This window comes from Primulina tabacum, chromosome 13, assembly GCF_025594145.1.
Source record: "Primulina tabacum isolate GXHZ01 chromosome 13, ASM2559414v2, whole genome shotgun sequence".
Classification (NCBI taxonomy): Eukaryota; Viridiplantae; Streptophyta; class Magnoliopsida; order Lamiales; family Gesneriaceae; genus Primulina; species Primulina tabacum.
In genome coordinates this window covers 3,273,090-3,292,436 of record NC_134562.1, presented here as the reverse complement: position 1 = coordinate 3,292,436, position 19,347 = coordinate 3,273,090, and the positions used below count along the sequence as shown (strand labels likewise).

Below are 19,347 nucleotides of genomic sequence, written 5' to 3'. Positions count from 1 at the left end.
AATTCTAAGGAAACAATTTGTATAGACTTATATTATTGGGAGTGTGCCTACAAAAGATAAGTCGACATTAACTTCCGATTTAAGATGAAATATTATAGTCAGAGATATATAAAGTTTATATTATTTTGGGATAACAAGTGAGTTTTTTGAGAAATTTGTGGGTATCGAGTAACGTGTAACATTCGACTCTTCTTATGATACTGAGAATGATAATAAAAAAAGAATTATAAGATAAAAACATTAAATGAAACTCGGTCGTGTTAGAACGCACTAGATTCGTGATATTAATGAAAGCCATATTTAGTAGAATAAAAATTATTTAAGGATGTTTCCTGCATATAAGGTTGAGTGAAAATTTATCTTACAGCGACTTGAGTTATAATTTTTGAGATTTAAGTCAACAGACTATAGATTGATATTGAGTTAGGTTCCAAGATTTTATATGTGTTGTAAGTTTTAAGATAATTTCAAGATAGAATAAAATTAGTATCAATTCGTATATATTTAGTGTCGACTTGATTCAACTAACTATGACGGATTTCAATGTCATTCTAGGAATGAATTGATTATCTAAGAGTCATGCAACAGTATGTTGTCTCGTAACAATATCAAACTCCGAACCCTAAACCAAGAAGAAGTCATATACCATAGTAAGTCCAAGAAACATAAATCATTCATTTCTGCTTCCCAAACCTGGAAAGCCATGAAGTCTGAAGACGAAGTTTACCGAGCAATGATGAACGGAAAAAGAGTGAGGCTCAAACTAGAAGACATTCCAATAGTACAAGAATTTTTGGCCGTCATTCCGGAAGAGTTATCTGGAATGGTCCCGAACTGTGGAGCAGAGTTTGAAATAAACTCGGTACATGAAGTTGCACCATTTTCCACGGCACCCTACCGAATGACTTGAGCTGAACTTAAGGAACTAAAAGAACAACTGCAAGACTTGTTAGATAAGAAGCAGATTAGACCAAGTTTATCCGTATGGGGAGTTCCAGTCCTATTTGTAAGGTAGAAAAATGGAAGTATGAGATTATGTATAAATTATAGATAACTCAATAAGATAACAATTAATAACAAATATCATATTCCAAAAATAAATGATCTTTTCGATCAACTTAAAGGAGCTACGGTATTTTCCAAGCTCAACCTGAGATCGGGTTACCATCAACTGAAGGTCATAGTCTTGATAGGAAATTAAGATATAATACGAGAAAGAAAAATTTGAGAATTAGTGTTTATATGATATGATTGATTGGAATTTTAGTTTTCTAGGATATAATTTAGTTTGATGATATTGAGTTATAGTTTGACTTTTGGGATTTTATATTGTTGAAAGCATGTGGATAAGAAAACAGTAATTGAAAACCAATATGTACATTGCATTTAGGACATGTTTTTCGGGATTGAAGTATATTGATTTTGGGACTAGTCATTATATTGATGATCAATAGAAAGTTGATACAAGAAATTGGTTTTTTGGATTTAAGAAAGATGACATGATTGGGCTACAATTTAATTACTGTTGAACTTCTTCTCAAGAAACTAATTCTACTAGTTTATTAAGCTATGATTTATAAGATATATAACTATTGGGATTATGGTACGTTGTTGTAGATTTAATTATTTTGGTTCAATTGGCGATATTATAATTTGAGTGTAGTAACAGAAATGATAATAAGAAAATATTATGTTACAAAATTCAAAATATTAATAACTCAGTACTTTAGTTATTTCAACTACAAGCTAGATTAAGATATATAACAAGAATCACTAAAGTATGATTTAGGAATTTTAGACAATTATCTAATCATATCGAACGAGAAGCTGCATGTAAATTAGAAGATAAGATGTGCAAGCAGTATTCTAACCTGTTTGATAATCAATACAACTCAAGTTTTGAGTATGAAATTTTTAATAGGAGGGAGAGATGCGAGAGCCAAGAATTTTGCCAAAAGAGCCCCCTAATTTTTGAGAATTACAAACTTGAGCACCAAGTTTTCAAGTTATGGCAATAGTGAAAGTTATGTAAGAAAATCAAATCATTACCTTGAATAAGCCTGGTAATCTTGATATTCAGGAAAGATATCAATCACTTTGTGTTAAGTTCTGCACTACACTACCTATAAATAATAGACTAAGGCATGAGAGAAAGGCAATCCATCTTATTTTCGAAAAATAGAGAGCATAATTTTGAGATATAAGTTTTGTTTTAGAGTGAGCATAGTTGCGCCCAAGTTCTACTGAGTTATAGCACTGAAGATGTCCAAACGCTGTCTGGATTCAAGCAAAAATTCTAGCTATTTTCGAGACAATAAATTTTTTTGTGGGATTATTGTTTTAAATTATATTCATATATGAATTGATTCAGTTTTTGATAGTTTCGTTTAAGCATGAGTTATTCGTTTCGTTTTGTGTTGAAAGTACGATACGTTGTGAGCACTGTTGGAATTAAACGGGAAATAGGAACAATTTCCAAACTATGATATGATATTGGCTCTTACACGGTCGGATTGCAACTGTTATATGGCATCACTCCTTAGAGAAGTAAAAATTAGGAAATGATATCAATAAAACATTAAAAGTTCAGTACTTACTATGATTTATATCATGACACTGTGTTTATGAAGCACAATGGTGCTTTATGATTATGATATGTTATGTTAAGATTTCAAATATATATGTTGTTATGTCTCGAACGGCCCCCACTTGCTAAATATTTAAGAAAATACTCACCACTTACATTCACCCCAGATAAAGATATGAACAATTTGAAGAACTCAAGGTAAGGATATGTAATGTGTTGTGATAAATATGTTTTGTTTGGTAAGATTTTAATGAGTATGATAAATTTTATATTTTTTGTTGTTGAGACAAAAATACCCCTAAACTAGCATTGATGACAATTTAGTATATAAAATGATATTTGTAGTTTTCTATATTAATTCTAGTGTTAATATAGAAATTAGTGATGACGAAATCGATTCACCTCCACAAACCAAAGATATATTGAATATATATATATATATATATATATATATATATATAATAGTTTTTCTTCAAATTTTGCAGTAGTGAGTTTTTTTTCTGATATTAATTTAATTAGAGTAATAAAAACGACAATTTTTCTTCAAATTTTGCAGTATTAAAAATCATATTTGATAGTTTAAAATGTATTTAATTAAACTTATTTAGCAGTTTTCTATATTAATTCTTTCGACATCTTGGGGACCAGACTGTGGTGATCCTTTATACTGTGGTTTCAGCTGTGATAAATCCACAGGTGTAATGAGCTTCCTCACATTAAGTGGCAAATATCCAGTGATAGGCAATTCATAAAGCAACAAATAGTTTTGTTATTCAATGCAACTCTGAAGGTGATGTTGGATGTAAAACAGGAAACATATCAATCTCTTCCAAATAACATATGCACTCAGCTTAGCCAAAGAGAAGTTAGATCAAGGAATCCAAATTTTTAACTTGATTTGAGGAGCCTTTTGACTAAGCTTAGCCTACTTTCATTACCATGACGCAAGAAAAAGGCCAATTTTCTCGGGTTATCAACCAACAACTCTGCAACAAGAAATTTTTCCTCTGCGCTTAGCTCTTGAATCACTTCTAATGCATCTAACGCTTTGTCCATTGCATTTTCCATCTTCTCATCAATTGCTAGTTGTTTAACAAGGTTTGCTATAGAACTCTTGGTCACTTCTGCAACACTGTTGATGGCTGCAACGATGCTATCTTCTTCTTCATTTAACTTCTTACGTTTATTTGATTTTGACTTGTTGCTTGCAGTTTTCTTGAATGAGGGGATTTGTGTCCCAGAAATAGAATCATCAGCTCCTTCAACAACACGAAATACGTCCTCAAACCCAACCTCGATGTCATTAGATACTTCGTAATTCATATTAGGAACATCTTTAACAAAATTTGCAAAGTCCTCTGCATGTTCACCAGTTGCTCGATCATTTCCAAAAATTTCACACCAGTCATGGTAATACGACCATTTCCTGTGCCGTAAGAAACGTACACTATTGTCTACCTGTAACAAATTAAACAAAACTTGAGGAGACATTATTGTTTATAAAAACAAACTAGATAAAGAACAACTATTTTAATCCCGCCTATGGTTATACTCATGCTCCTATACCTCCAAATCAGTACCCACATCTTCCTCCAAATCCTAGTCCATACCGGTATCTACAACATTCCCATTATCCTACCACACATAATACTGTACATTCCACACCCCTGAATTACCCATATCCTGGTTCAGCACCACCACCTCCACCCACTCTTGCGCCTTACCTCCCACTACAGCATAGTTCTTTTATCCTTACCAATACCATGCAGACACATCTCCTCCTCCACCACCCTCTGCCCCTCCTCAGCCGAACCCAGAGACCTTTGGGAGTTTCCAAAATGGTTCATTTAGTGACCTCCATCATCAGTCATCTGGGAGGTTACAAATTATTCTAGCTATTAACCAAACAAACAACCATGTAAAATAATACCTTAATCATTGATTCCCATGCCTCGTTTGTAGCTTCAACCATTTTGTCTGTCTCATTCCAACCGATCCCACTTTTGCTTAAGATTGTCACCAAAGAACCATGTGTTTTCTTCCACACATGGATTTTTGAATTAATATGTGGATTGTCACGTAAGTCAGTATCTGGGAACATTTTCTTCATCGCATCTTCTAAAAATGTTAAGTACCCACATTTAAATCCATTCTCACTTTTCCATCCACAGTTAATAGCGTCTTTCAATGCTTGAATAAGAACTACTTCCTCACGTGTTCTCCAAGTACATCGAGTCTTCTCTGTTTTCTTGCCTTTGTCACCAGAATTTGCGGAGCTTGCCCTAGACTCCATAGATTATATTCCTGAAAAAAAAATTATACAAATTTAATCAGTGAACAATATATAACATGTTATATGATAAATACAACTAACACGATATAATAACACAACTTTGATATATAACATTCATTGCAACATAATATGCACTAGTGTATCTAAATCATCTTCATTTTCATGGATCGGGCTATCTGCGTCCTCTTCAACTTCCTCAATAGGATCGTTAGGCATTTGAGATCGGATGAAGTTGTGTCACAAAATGCAAGCCAATATGATTTATTTGCACTTTCAAAGGGTAAAACGAGGGACTTCAAAGGATAGCCCATCTCTTTTTTAGCAAAACGAATGCTCTTTCAATCACATTACGAGCTTTGGCATGTCTCCAATTGAAGAGCTCTTTGTAATTTTGTGGGCCAGTTGAACGATTTCCCCTAGCATCCCTATGATATTGTACTCTTCTGTAAGGTGTCAAAAATCCCTCCAAATTTGCATATCCATTGTCACACAAATAATAACACCCTGTCGTTATGATTACATGATAAGTAAGCAACATAAATTGATTTTATAATATATTGAAACAACATAAATATGTAAATATTCATATGACCTCTCTGAATTTTTAGACCTATCATCACGAGTCACTGCATCGCGGATAACTCTAGCATCTGCTGCCGATCCCTCCCACCCAGTAAGTGCATAAATGAAGTTCATATCACGATTGCAAACCCCCAATACATTTACCGAAATAGTATCTTTTCTAGTTCTGTATTTTGGTTTCTCTGAGGAAGGAACATGTACGCTAACATATGTACCGTCCAATGCACCTAGACAACCCTGCAAAATTTATCATACACAGTAATGTTACATGTCATTGAATAATGGTATGTGCCTATACAAATATTAACAAGTATGTGTACATTACCTTAAACCATTTCCAAGTTTCATTAGTGCAATTGTCGTCGACGGGAATAGGCTTAACAAGTAGTATAGGATGCAACTTAAGAATTGATCGCAAAACTTCATGGAAATGAATGCTGATTGTATGGCCACTACGCATGAAATCGTGACCAGTAATTCGGTTTTTCTTATGATGGGCCAAGATAGACAAAAACATTGAAACTTTCTCCTGAATCCGGACATATCTAGATTCTACCAGTCCTCCAACATTAGTTAGCAAATAACACAAGTGTGCAAATGCGTTTCGATTCATCCTCAAATTGACCACACATTGAATATCTCCTATTTCAATAATCCGATATAAGTGGCTCATTTGCGCATTAATTCTTCGTGTCATATTGTATGAGGCTGGTGCTCCACTCTCTAAACGTCGTCGTTTGGCGACTACCTTCTTGTATTGTAGTGTTAAAAGACATAACATCACGAAAGACCGAAACATTATTTGGTGCAGCAACACTAAAAGTAGAATTTGTCGACGTTTTTTGTCCATATTTCTGAGATTCTAAGAAAAATTATGATCAAATAAGTCGATTTTGGCTAACCATACTGCAAAACTAAAAGTGAAATTTCAATAAAGTTCTCCTACATAGTTCCAGATAAATGTAGGTGTGTTCTCTGAAGATCAAATATTTCAAAACCAATCTTCTGCTGGTATTACACATTGTATCAAAAAAATTTTCTCTAAATTTAAATCAATTTTTATAATAATATATAATATAATATCAATAAAGTTGCTTACAGTATATTGTAATAATAATTACAATGTAGGAATTCCTGACGGAATAACAATATTGCAGTATATAATTTCACTTAACAAACAAACTCTGTAGGAGTTCATCAGATAAATTTCAATAAAAATATTTGAACAAACTTCACTTCTTCTTCAGCTTTGCAAATATTTGATCTTAAAACACACCCACATTTCCATTTTCTATATTTCAAAACCAATTGTTTATAAGCATGAGTTCTGAAATAGACAAATCAAACAGCTTCACATTACAAAATCCTAAAGTAAAAAAGTCATGCCTCCTCCATGAAACTCATTAAAATATTAAGACGAAGATAGCGTACTTGCATCAAAAAGTACCCACAATAGCTCTACCAATCCCAAGACATGGATACCTATCGAAGGCTTTACGTGAACACAAGAACTCATTCAAAAAAGCAATACGTATTTTGTTCCGATAAACATGATTAAACCCAGGTCCTATAAAAATTTATTAAACTAAAAAATCATATTGCTGCTCATTTTGAAGACATTTCTTCATAAGGTAGGAGCTAATTAAAATATGGATGTCCCAAAGAAAGACAAATCATATGCCCAGAGTTAAACATAAAAGGGGAATTGAAACTCCAAATTTGACGATTCCCTAATTACAGCTGCTAATTCGTACAATACATAACTCCGAACTGAAATTTCTAAAAAAATCGAAAAAGTTTATACGCAAGCACCTACAACGAAAAAACAAAGCTTATACATACATTCAAAATCCAACAACTTACCAATACTTTGCGACCTACCAATCGTATAATGGAGCATGTATGATTTACCTTCAACAACAACCGATTACGGCTTAGAATGGACCGCCATTATTCCCAACCTCCTATCACGATAGCAGATCTAAAATTTCAGATCTTTCTTGACTATATTTTTGTGTGGTAAAGTTGTAATTTACCTAATATTTTAAGAAGATGATTGTTAATCTGCCTAAAAGAAAAGGGTAGTTTTTCAACCAACCGAGGTTTTTTTTATACGGGCTTTGGGATTAATTGGGCGAATTAAAAATGAGACAAACATAGGCTTAATAATCTTTCCTCCACTTATCACCCACACCAAACATAGCCTAACATGATGATAAATCCATGTTTATCGAAGACCGGTCTTTTTAATTCGTTATTCAAATTATGTTGCAAAACTGCTTCCATAGTTATATTTTTAGTAGTTGTCATTCAAGGTTTCAAGTTGTAAAGATGATATTATTTTACATTATTTATGAAATCGACTTGGTTTGATTTATACAGTGATACGAGACTTATTGTTTTACGATTGTGTGATTGATTAACAAAATGTGACATAGAAATGCAATGATGAAATACTATTGATAATCAACAATCGTACATAATATGCTAGAGCTAGTTCATGCTTCGGTAGATTGTGTATGGGAATATGGCTCCACTCTATATGTTAGCAACTACTTAATCCAGACCGAATTGAGGCTGTCCAAAAATCTCCAAGACTCAATATATTATCATATAATGGATCTCAACTGAAATATAAACGGATTTCAATGACATATAGGCTCAATATGATATGTTCAGTGGTATCAATGTGTCTAACTATTTTAAAACTGTGCGTGAGAAAAAAAAATATTTTATTTTATTTTTCACATTAGTTATCAATTGATAATATGTGACTCATCATATAATATCACATAAATCAACAAATAACAGATAAATCATGCATAGGATCATCACATGCTTCTGTCAGACATCGTGAAAATAGTTGATATCTATGTACCTCAACCAAGCAATTACTAATAATCAAATTCCTCATGAAAAGCTTGGAAATATTAATTCAGACAAATCTCCTGAATATTAAATTTAAATGATTTTACTATCATATAACAATTGTGAGGAAGTGGTAATTCGAAATGTTGGTTCAAGTTGCGGCCGATTTTATAAAGCTAATGATGGCTCGAGATGACTTTCACTCAATATTATATTCAAATATAAATGATATGTCGGAAAAAACGAAGGAAACGAAATCCTATGTAGAAACACATATGATGGCTCGAGAAGACTCCTACACCCACATCCAAATTTACTAATTTATTTCTCCTCTTAATTAACACTTTTTCTTAGTCATTTTGTGAATGAAGCTCACGTGTATATTTTCGAAGATAAAATATGTAACGTTTACTCATTTCAAAAGTGGGAAAATATTTTTTTTAAAGCTCACATTTTCGAAATAACATTTAAAAGAATCATAATTATTTGACAGTAAAAATAGTGCAGTTTAAATTAACCAAACTCGTCCAAAATCATAAGTAAACATAAACGAATACAAATCTTAAAAATCATCAACGTATGAAAATGTTCATCTCCTCTCAAATCTCATAAATCATAATGCGAAAAACATGTGGTCCTCAGGTTGTGTCACCCCACCAGGTCTGCCTACTCAGAGTTCGGCACCTCCAGTCCCCTCACCATCAAGCTCACCTGCATCACACACGCCTAGTGAGTCTAAATACTCAACACACATGTACCTGAAACAACAAGTACATATGCATGGCACACAACAGTGAAAAATACCATACTCAACATATATTTCGTGAACTTAAAAGCATGAACATAAACGTGTCGCATAAAATCATATCGTGTCAAAACATGTCAACTCATTCATCATACATGTATACATTTTCTTTTAATTGAATTCAGTTCATTGGTTGTGACTTTCGTATAAGATCTATTCGATGGATCCATCTACGTATAACCATGGTACCGGGCGACGGGGATATCAGCGATAGCATTACCCGTCCACTGAGCCTTGGCCTCAGCTCATCATATCTCATGTCATCATATACATATACATCGTCAGTCACAACCAATTCACATCCTTCAAAAACATCATCATATTCACCACTTAATAAAAACATGCATATACGTAACGTTTTCCTTAAAACCAAGCATGCACCGTAGTTATCATAATTTCATAAAAATCATAAACATGATGCATAATCGTTTAAAACATGATAAAATTTGTGCTCAAGGCGCTGCCAGAACCAAAATCTCACCCCAGATGAAAAATGACAATTTTGCCCCTGGAAACCCAAAATTACCGTTTTACCCCTGGACATCTAAATTTTTGACCCGAAGCTTACCAAACGCCTTAAAACGTCCCAAAACATATTTATAAGCTTTTCTAGACGTAAACTCGAGCTCAAAGCAAAACTTAATCTATTTGTTTTAAAACTTGGACAAGGGTCCCGGTTTTAACCTGAATCGACTTGAAACTTAACCGAATTTTTCCCAACTTTTTGCCATGCCCTAACAACATCTAAAAGGTTCTAAAAACCTTAAAGTCAGACCCTTAGACCTTCGAGCAATGGGCCAGCGAGCTACTGAAAATTACCAACATGCTAACCCAAAACCCTAGGCCACTAATCATGTTAGCTACCCACCCTAAACTCTACTGCATCGAACCAGCCCAACCAAGATGCCTAGAGCCACGGCTAGACCCTACTGGACCACACCATATCACGAAACCAGCCCCATGCATGCTGGACATTGCGATCGGTCGCTCACATACCATAACTACAACTCGCGGCCATTGCTCCTAGCCCACGCCCGATCGGCCTCATGGGTGGCACCAGCAGCGTTCGGGCCTCCCTCAGCCACGGCTCAGACCCCTCATGGTCTGGTCCAGGCCCTAGATCGGCCCTTGCACTGCCGGCTCCATCCAAATCAATTGATCCCTCCCAAACTCTCACCGAACATAGCACCAAGTCCTCGGCCCTTCAACTTACAACCACCACCAATAATTATACTGCCCCATACGATATCTTGTCCATAGGTTCAACCTCCCAACAACCAAAAACCACAGCCCCTTGCACAACATCAAAAAAAAAAACGTGAGTTGGAAGCAACAATGCAAGGTTTTCATGCCAAAGATGTTCGAATGTGCAAGCTTCAATTAGATCGAGACATTTTCATACAAATACATATATTACAGCTTACTATTGGCGTGCATGATGAGAGAATGAGTATACAAACGTGCCTTGATGATATTCCACGCAAAGAGATCGAAGATCGAAGTCGGGAGAGCGCCGAGGAATTTATCTTGCAAGAACAAGCTATGGCCGAAGCCGTTCAGCTGTGGGAGGATGGAAAACCAAGAGAAAAGTTGTTGAGGGGAGGGTGTCGGCTGTAGCAATTGGATATTAGGTTTAGGTTCAGGTTAAGGTGTTAATTAAATATATAACAAAAAGCTAATGGGCCCTAATTTTAAATTGAAAGGGATTAAAAGAGTTTTGAGTCCAATAAGGTTAAAAGTTGGCCCATTAATAACAAATACAATCACGAAAAATATTTTGTGTTGGCCAGTTTTTGAAAATATTACTCGTACCCTCAAAAAGTCTCCCGATTCGATAAAATTTGCGCACCGCTGAAATATATGCTTTGGCGGGTAAAAATACCCATCAAAGCTCATTTCTTGAAAAATACATTTAAAACATCTTATATTGATTAATAAAAATTAATTATGTAATAAAAATAATTTTCATGATAATTCTCCGGTCTCCGAACCTCGTTCGAGCGCAAAATGCATCTAGAAATCCTAATGCATGAATTTTTAAAAGTTCATGAAATAAATTCTATTATGCACTAATTATGCATAAAATGCATAAAAATAATTAAACACATAATTAAACAAAATCTTAGATTGCATGCATTTAGGTTACGTGAATTAAATTCTTGGACCTTACAACTCTCCCCTCCTTTAATAAAATTTCGTCCTTGAAATTTAGAACGTACCGAATAACTCCGGGTAACAACTACTCATCTCCGTCTCGGTCTCGGTCTCCCAAGTAGCCTTTTCCTCGGAATGATTCAGCCACTTGACCTTGACCATCTGGATCACCTTGTTCTGGAGCCTCTTCTCCTGCCTAACCATTATCTGAGTGGGTTTATCCTCGAATGATAGTTGCGGTGTCAGCTGAAGTGTCTCATAGTTCAGCACATGTGAATGATTCGACATGTAATTCCGCAGCATAGAGACGTGGAACACGTTATGAACTCCCGTCAGATTCGACGGTAACGCAACTCTCTATACGAGTGTGCCGACTCTCTCTAGGATCTCAAATTGTCCGATGAACATAGGGCTAAGCTTGCCTTTCTTCCCAAACCTTATTACACCCTTCATCGGTGCGACCTTCACGAAAAAATGATCCCCTACTACGAACTCAAGATCTCGCCGCCTCTGATCTGCATAACTCTTCCGACGGCTCTGTGCAGTCTTCATCCAATCCCGAATCCTGGCCACTAAATATGTTTTATGTCTGACAATGTCCGGACCCAACTCTGCTCGCTCTCCCATCTCATCCCAATAAATTGACGACCTACACTTCCTCCCTACCGTGCCTCGTATGGAGCCATACCTATCGATGCCTGATAACTGTTGGTGCATGTAAACTCCACCAGAGGTAACTTCGGCTCCCAGCTGACCTGGAAGTCGATCATGCATAAGTAGGTCCTCCAGAATATGAATCACCCTCTTTGACTGTTCGTTTGTCTGAGGATGAAAAGAAGTACTGAACAGTAGCTTCGTACCCAACACCTGATGGAGACTCTTCCAGAATGCAGACGTGAAGGATCCCTATCTGACACGATGGACACTAGAATCCCGTGCAGTCTGACTATCTCTCTGATATAAAGCTCTGCGTACTGAGTCATGGTGAAAGTCTTCCTGATCGGTAAGAAATGAGCTGATTTAGTGAGCCAATCAACAATCACCCAGATGGAATTAAATCCTCCAGTGGTACTCGGAAGCCCTGTCACAAAATCCATGGTAATGTTCTCTCATTTCCACTCAGGAATTGGGGGTGATCTTAGCTTCCATGCAGGTCTCTGATGATCTGCCTTGACCTGCTGACAAGTGAAACACTCGAAGACGAATCTCATAATATCCCTCTTCATGCCCGGCCACCAATACAGAGTCTGTAGATTCTTATACATCTTCGTAATCCTTGGATGGATGGAGTACGGGGTGCTGTGGCCCTCGCTCACAATATCTGCTCGAAGGGAGTCATTGTCAGGAACCCATAGACGGTCCCTATATCTGACTATGCCGTTCACAACTGTATACAGTCTCTGGCCCTTAGCCTCGTCCCTCTGTCTCCACTTCTGTAACTGCTCGTCAGAAGTCTGTCCTGCTCGAATTATGTCTCTCAGGGTCTGCTGTACTGTCAGAGTAGCAAGATTCGGGGCCTCGCCCCTGGCATAAACTGCAAGCTCAAATATCTGAATCTCAGACTGCAGCGGTCTTTGCACTGAAAAATGAGCAATCACTGAGTGCTTCCTGCTCAAAGCGTCCGCAACCACATTAGCCTTACCTGGATGGTAGCTAATGTTACAATCTCAATCCTTCACCAGCTCCAGCCACCTCCTCTGACGCATATTCAGCTCCCTCTGTGTGAAAAAGTACTTCAGGCTCTTATGATCAGTAAAAATCCTACACTTCTCTACAGATAGTGTCTCCAGATCTTTAGGACAAACATCACTGCTGCTAGCTCGAGGTCATGAGTCGGATAGTTCTTCTCATGAATCTTCAACTGTCTGGATGCGTAGGCTATCACTCTGTCCTGATGCATCAGAACCACGCTCAAACCGAGCTTCGATGCATCTGTATACACCACAAACTCTCCTTGCCCTGATGGCATAGCTAGAACTGGTGCAGTGGTCAAAGCCTGCTTCAATCTGTCGAAGCTCTCCTGGCATTTAGTCAAAGGCACCGCAATAGTAGAGAAGTCCTGGATGAACTTCCTGTAATAGTCTGTCAATCCCAAAAAACTACGTATCTCTGTCACGCTCTTAGGAACTGGCCAATCTCTGACTGCCTCTACCTTGCTAGGGTCGACTTCTATGTCATCCTGAGATACAATGTGGCCCAAGAATGTCACCCTGTCAAGCCAGAACTCACACTTGCTGAACTTGGCATACATTCGTCTGTCCTGTAGAGTCTGCAGTATTGTCTTCAGGTGCTGACTGTGCTTCTCTCTGCTCCTCGAGTAGATCAGGATAACATCAATGAAAACTATGACGAATTGATCCAAGTATGGCTGAAACACGCGATTCATGAGATCCATGAAGATCGCTAGCGCATTCGTTAGGCTGAACGGCATCACCATAAACTCATAGTGCCCGTAACGCGTCCGGAAAGCTGTCTTATGCACATCAGCCTCCCTCACTTTCAGTTAGTGGTATCCAAATCGAATGTCTATCTTTGAGAATACAGATGCTCCCTGAAGCTGATCAAACAAGTTCTCGATCCTCGGCAACAGATACTTGTTCTTGACTGTGACTTTGTTCAGCTCTCTGTAGTCAATATACAGTCGCATGATGCCATCCTTCTTCTTAACAAAAAGAACTGGTGCGTCTAAAGGAGAAAAACTAGGGCGAATGAAGCCTTTTTCCAACAGATCCTGAATATGATCTTTGAGCTCCTTCACCTCTGCAGGCGCTAACCAGTAGGGTGCTTTAGATATCGACATTGTGCCTGGAATGAGCTCAATAGAGAATTCCACCTCTCTGTTTGGTGGAACACCTGAAACATCGTCAGGGAAAATACTAGAGAACTCACTGACTACATCCACATCCTCCAGCCTCTGACTGACTGGCTTTGTCACTGATACAATACTGGCTAGGAATGCCTGGTAGCCTCTCTTCATAAGTTTCCTCGCACACAAGCAGGAAATGATGTGCGGCATCTGCTGATGTCTAGCTACCTCAAAAACAAACGGCTTCTGATCGAGCAAAACTTGCACTGTAAAATCCCTAATAAAAATATAGTTTTGTATGCTCAATAATTAATCACAAGTGCACGATGTCAAGTAATAGTATAATGTACGTGAGTACGAGCTATCGTTCCACTGAAAACTGTATTTGACAATTATTATTTCTAGTTATTAAATCTTTAGCAACGAAAATTGATTGAATAATTATTACTACTATGCTCAAATAAATACGCAAATAAAATGATTCAAGAATTGGGTAGTGAAATGTAATATCTAAAATGGTTGATTAAAATTCAATGAGAAATGGATTTGTTGGGAATTTCGGTTCACCTACCCCTCGTTAATTAATTAATTCGTTCGATAATAATTTTATGCTTCCGACATGATTTCCTATTCAATTGAACACACACTCTCGAACTATGACAAACTAATTCTACTCAATGAAGTAATTAAATGTCTATAATTATTTATCCAGAGCAAATTGCATGTCGATCTATGAAATCCCCTAGTTTTCGACCCTTATGACTATTACTATCGGCGCGTATCCAATTTCATATATCTATGTAAATTGTAGATCCACGGATTATACTACTCGTTCCTATCACAAGTTATTCTCTCGAACTCACTCGCAATATAAAATTGTTATTAAAGTTAGCTACGCTTTAACAACACGATAAAACAATAGTATAATCAAGAATACATCAGAAATCGATATGTGAATTAATTTAAATCAAAGTTTGGGGTAGGATCCCCTTAAACCCTAACAAAGATTAAAGTTTAGCTACTCAAATTCATATTAGAAATAAACAAAACTAAGTTTAAATGATAAAAACTAGATTAGAAATACTAGGATAGACGAAAATGCGAGGAACCACGCCCGGAAATCTTCGAATCTTCAACTCCAAGCGCAAAATTCCCTCCCAAGCTCGCGGTGGCTGCTCAATGAAGTCTGAATGATCCCCATAAACGTCCAAATCCCCTTCCATATCATCCACATCCCCATAATAAGGTAAGGAATCGGCAAAGCACTTTTTCCAAAAATAGGTGGCGCTCGGGCGGTAGAAAATTACCACTCGAGCGCCACACCTTCTGAAATTTTGCTTGGGACATGCTGCAGTCGCGCTCGGGCGGTGGGAAATTACCGCCTGAGCGCCGAATCTTTTGTAAAATACTTCTTGGAAAGCATCTCTCCCGCTCGAGCGGTGGAATATTACCGCCCGAGCGCCGAGTCTTCTGTTAATATGCAGCTCGGATCACCTCTCGCGCGCCGGACTTCTTTTTTTCATTTTCTACTTGACTTGTGCACTTTGCTCCAGGTTCTATTTTCCGGTCATTTTTCCTGCAAATTTGTCACACACAAGTGAGACATGATCAAATGCAAATGTTTACTCTAAAGTGAACAAAATGTAAATGAAATGAACGCATGCACCATGCAAACACACACAAACAAATGCAATAAAACATGTAAAAACCACGTCTATCAACCCCCTCGTACTAACCTTTTGCTTGCCCTCAAGAAAAATAGGTTACAGACTACAACTAAACATGCAACAAACACAACGTGAACGTATTAAAATAACTAGATTGATGGTGAAGTAGCAAACAGACATCGCTTGCCTCAGCGGGTTTGTGAACCACATCCAATTAGTCAAAACACAACATCCATTAATACCCTCTTTTCGAAACATCACAAAACATTTGTATTTTTCCAAGACGTGTGGTCGTGTGTGCTGTGGATTTTTCTAGCTTGTGTTTCAGACAGTTTTATTCGCAAATCATGTGGGTCGCCGTATCAACAAGTTAACGCAAGTTTCTCTTTCCTGAGTTCTGCTTCCATTCGGGACCAACCAGTAAAAACATAAAGCGGTAGAGTTTCATAGTTGAACAACAAAATTTAGGAAGTTAATAGCCATAAGTGCTCAAGTGGTTTAGAAAGATTGGGAATACGTAGATCATTTTCACTATGCACTTGTCAAAATTTTTTCTCTCACATTCCTCAACGCCTTACATCTCCATCTTTTTAGCCTTAGGATAGGATTTCATCCCTTTTTGGCTCCCCCACACCTTACATTCCCCTTTTTCTTTATTTATTTATATTTTTTTTGGTGCATAGTTTTCTCATGCGTACTCCCTAGGCTTGGGATATAGGGTATGTTCATTTATCTGACCTAGGGATGAATTTTTAGGTCCTATGCACAATTGGGATGAAGGGTATTTGAGGTATACGTTTGATTTTCTACACGAGTTCATGCTACTGGTCAGTCACTTATTTCAACAGAAATTCATTCAAGTTCTACTCGCATCTTATGTTTCTCCAGTTCCCCTCACAGATTATTTTGAACTTAACTGACATCGACACCACTATCAAAATCCACTATGTGTGCATAAAAAGATTTCAATTCACCTGGGAATTCATAACAAGTGATAAGACTAAGCAACATGCAGTTCATTTATCCCACAATCATCATTGGCTACCAATTTACTAGTTTCACCATCATCTGACACTCATGCAAGACAACTACGAAAAACGAACCCCTCATACTAAATGTGTGCAATGTCCCATTTCACAAAAAAACCGAAACCCAAATATGCAAACACGAAAGGGGACACAAAAACAAATGCAAAAAATAAAGCACGAATGCAGCAACAATTAGAAAAAAAAATTAATGCAATAGACAATATAAATGTAAAGAAGGGGAAACAGTGAACTCCCCTGATCAAGGCTCCTCCTCGTCGTGCTCCGGTTGTGATGATGCCTAAAACTAACATTAAAATAAAAAGACTAACCAACTCTAAAAAAAACGAAAATAATAAAATCGAATTAAATGCAAGATAAGGGAGAGAGGGATAGTTCTCAATTTATAGTCGAGAGCTTGACTGTCGGTTCCTCTCAGCTCTAACTGTTTTGGAATCGAGAGACTCCAATTTGTGGCTCCACTGCACCACCCAAATAATGCTTCAGTCGTTGAGCATGGACTGTGAACGGCTCATTTTTCCCATCTCGCAAAGTTAATACTCTCGAGGGGAATACTTTGGTGATCTTGTAAGGGCCCGTCCATCTTGACTTGCGCTTGCTAGGAAATAAGCGCAACTTGGAGTTGTGCAGGAGCACCGCTTCGCCTTCTTTAAATTCTCTTGGTGTAATACGCTTGTCGGGTGCTAGCTTTTTACGCTCTACGCACACATACTTCAGGTGTGGAGGCAGTGGTTTGAACTCACATGTCGGCGGTTCCTCAACGCTTGACTTCTGAGTGGTAAAATCTCTTTGATCCCCCATGTCCTCCAATTTCATCCTTTCTAGCTTCTTCCATTGATGGTTGGCATTACAGTACGCCACTCTTGCAGATTTTTCTTCATCAAGTCCATCCCCCTTCCATTCAGTGGTGAGCGTGGCTTCCAATGGGTCCTTCATAGCATCCTGCACAAATTGATACACAAGTGAATCCGATGAATCAACTATAAAACAATCATTAGTGTGCAGTATGTGCTTAAGAGCGTTAAAAACATTAAAAGTGATATCTTCCTTCCCCACTCTCAATCTCAACTTCCCTTCTTGCACTTCAATCACGGCCTTGCCGGTTGCAAGGAACGGTCTCCCTAAAATCAAGGGCATCTCCACATCCTCCTCCATATCAAGTACCACAAAATCGGCAGGGAATATGAATTTGTCCACCTTTACCAAGACGTCCTCTATAACCCCTCGCGGGTATTTGACAGATCTGTCTGCTAGTTGCAAGGACATCCTTGTTGGTTTAGGTTTTCCTAATCCGAGCTTCCTAAATACAAATAAGGGCATGAGATTAATACTTGCACCAAGATCACATAAAGCCTTGTGAAAAACAACATCACCAATCATGCAAGGAATAGAAAAACTCCCTGGATCTTTTAGTTTCGGTGGGATTTTTTTTTTTGCACCAAAACAGAGTAATTTTCCATTAAGTTTACCATCATGTGATCCTCCAATTTCCTCTTGTTAGCTAATATTTCTTTCAAAAATTTAGCATAACTAGGCATTTGCATTAAAGCATCGGCAAAAGGAATATTGATATGCAATTTTTTGAATACCTCTAGAAACTTACCGAATTGTGCATCAAGTTTTGCCTTTTTTAATGCTGCAGGGAAAAGGTGGAGGGATAACAATTTTCGATTGTACAGTGGGTGCTGGTGTTGAGTTGGAAGACTTAACTTTTGATGACTCAGTCTGTTCATCATGTGCTTGAGTTTTTTCTGTTCCTCTGGTCTCTAAGATCTTTCCACTCTTCAACTCGATCGCCTTCACTTGCTCCTTTGAATTGGTCTCTCTGTTACTTGGCAAGGTGCCCGGCTCTCGATTTGCTATCATCTTTGCCAACTGTCCAATCTGATTCTCTAGCCCCTTTATTGATGCATCTTGATGTTGGAGTCTAGTTTCAGTGGACGAGATAAACTTAGACATCATCTGCTCTAAGTTGGACCTTTCTTCCCTAGGAGGATCAGATCTGTACATCGGTTGTTTCCCGTATGGTTGTCCTCCTTGTGGTCGATTCTGACTGCCTTGACCTCCCCATGAGAAGTTGGGATGTTGCCTCCATCCAGGATTGTATGTGTCTGAGTACGGATCATCCTCGGACGGTTGTGGATTCTCACTTGATTTACCGGTGCCTCATTTTGTACATAGAAGGGATTGTCATCTTGACAGTCCTTCACAAAATGGTCACCTCCACACTTTTCATAGAATATCTCTTAAAGACGCATAGCTGTGCCACCCATGTTCAAGCCATCTAGTTTCCTGTTCAAAACATCAAGTTGTGCAGTAATAGCAGAAAGGTCAGTTACCTGGTGGACTCCCGTACTTTTCCGCTGGTTGTTCCTTTCAGATTGAGGATGATAGCTGCTAGCAGCCATCTCCTCCAACAGCTCATATCCGTCTTCAGCAAGTCTTCCTCAATAGGTTTCCACACGCAGCAGCATCTATCATAGTACGATTAGGAGTAAGCAAGCCATAATAAAAGGTTTGAACGACTAACCCAAGTGAC

General features: G+C 37.7%; 1 protein-coding gene across 3 annotated transcripts; it reads right to left on the bottom strand.

Moving 5' to 3' along the window:
- Positions 1-3,460: 3,460 nt before the first annotated feature.
- LOC142523483 (uncharacterized) lies at positions 3,461-7,238 on the bottom strand. 3 transcript variants are annotated; one of them, XM_075627294.1, is made up of 4 exons: positions 5,788-6,640; positions 5,473-5,699; positions 4,518-4,891; positions 3,461-4,045 (listed from the first exon to the last, which is right to left on the bottom strand). In XM_075627294.1, exons 3-4 carry the CDS (start codon positions 4,878-4,880, stop codon positions 3,476-3,478), a joined length of 933 nt encoding a protein of 310 aa, XP_075483409.1. In that variant the 5' UTR covers positions 4,881-4,891; positions 5,473-5,699; positions 5,788-6,640; the 3' UTR covers positions 3,461-3,475. The 3 variants fall into 3 exon arrangements, with proteins under 3 accessions (XP_075483409.1, XP_075483410.1, XP_075483411.1); XM_075627296.1 differs by lacking the exons at positions 3,461-4,045; positions 4,518-4,891 and adding an exon at positions 5,227-5,384 and having other exon boundaries at positions 5,788-7,238; XM_075627295.1 differs by lacking the exons at positions 5,473-5,699; positions 5,788-6,640 and having other exon boundaries at positions 4,518-5,010.
- Between the last annotated feature and the right edge of the window lie 12,109 nt (positions 7,239-19,347).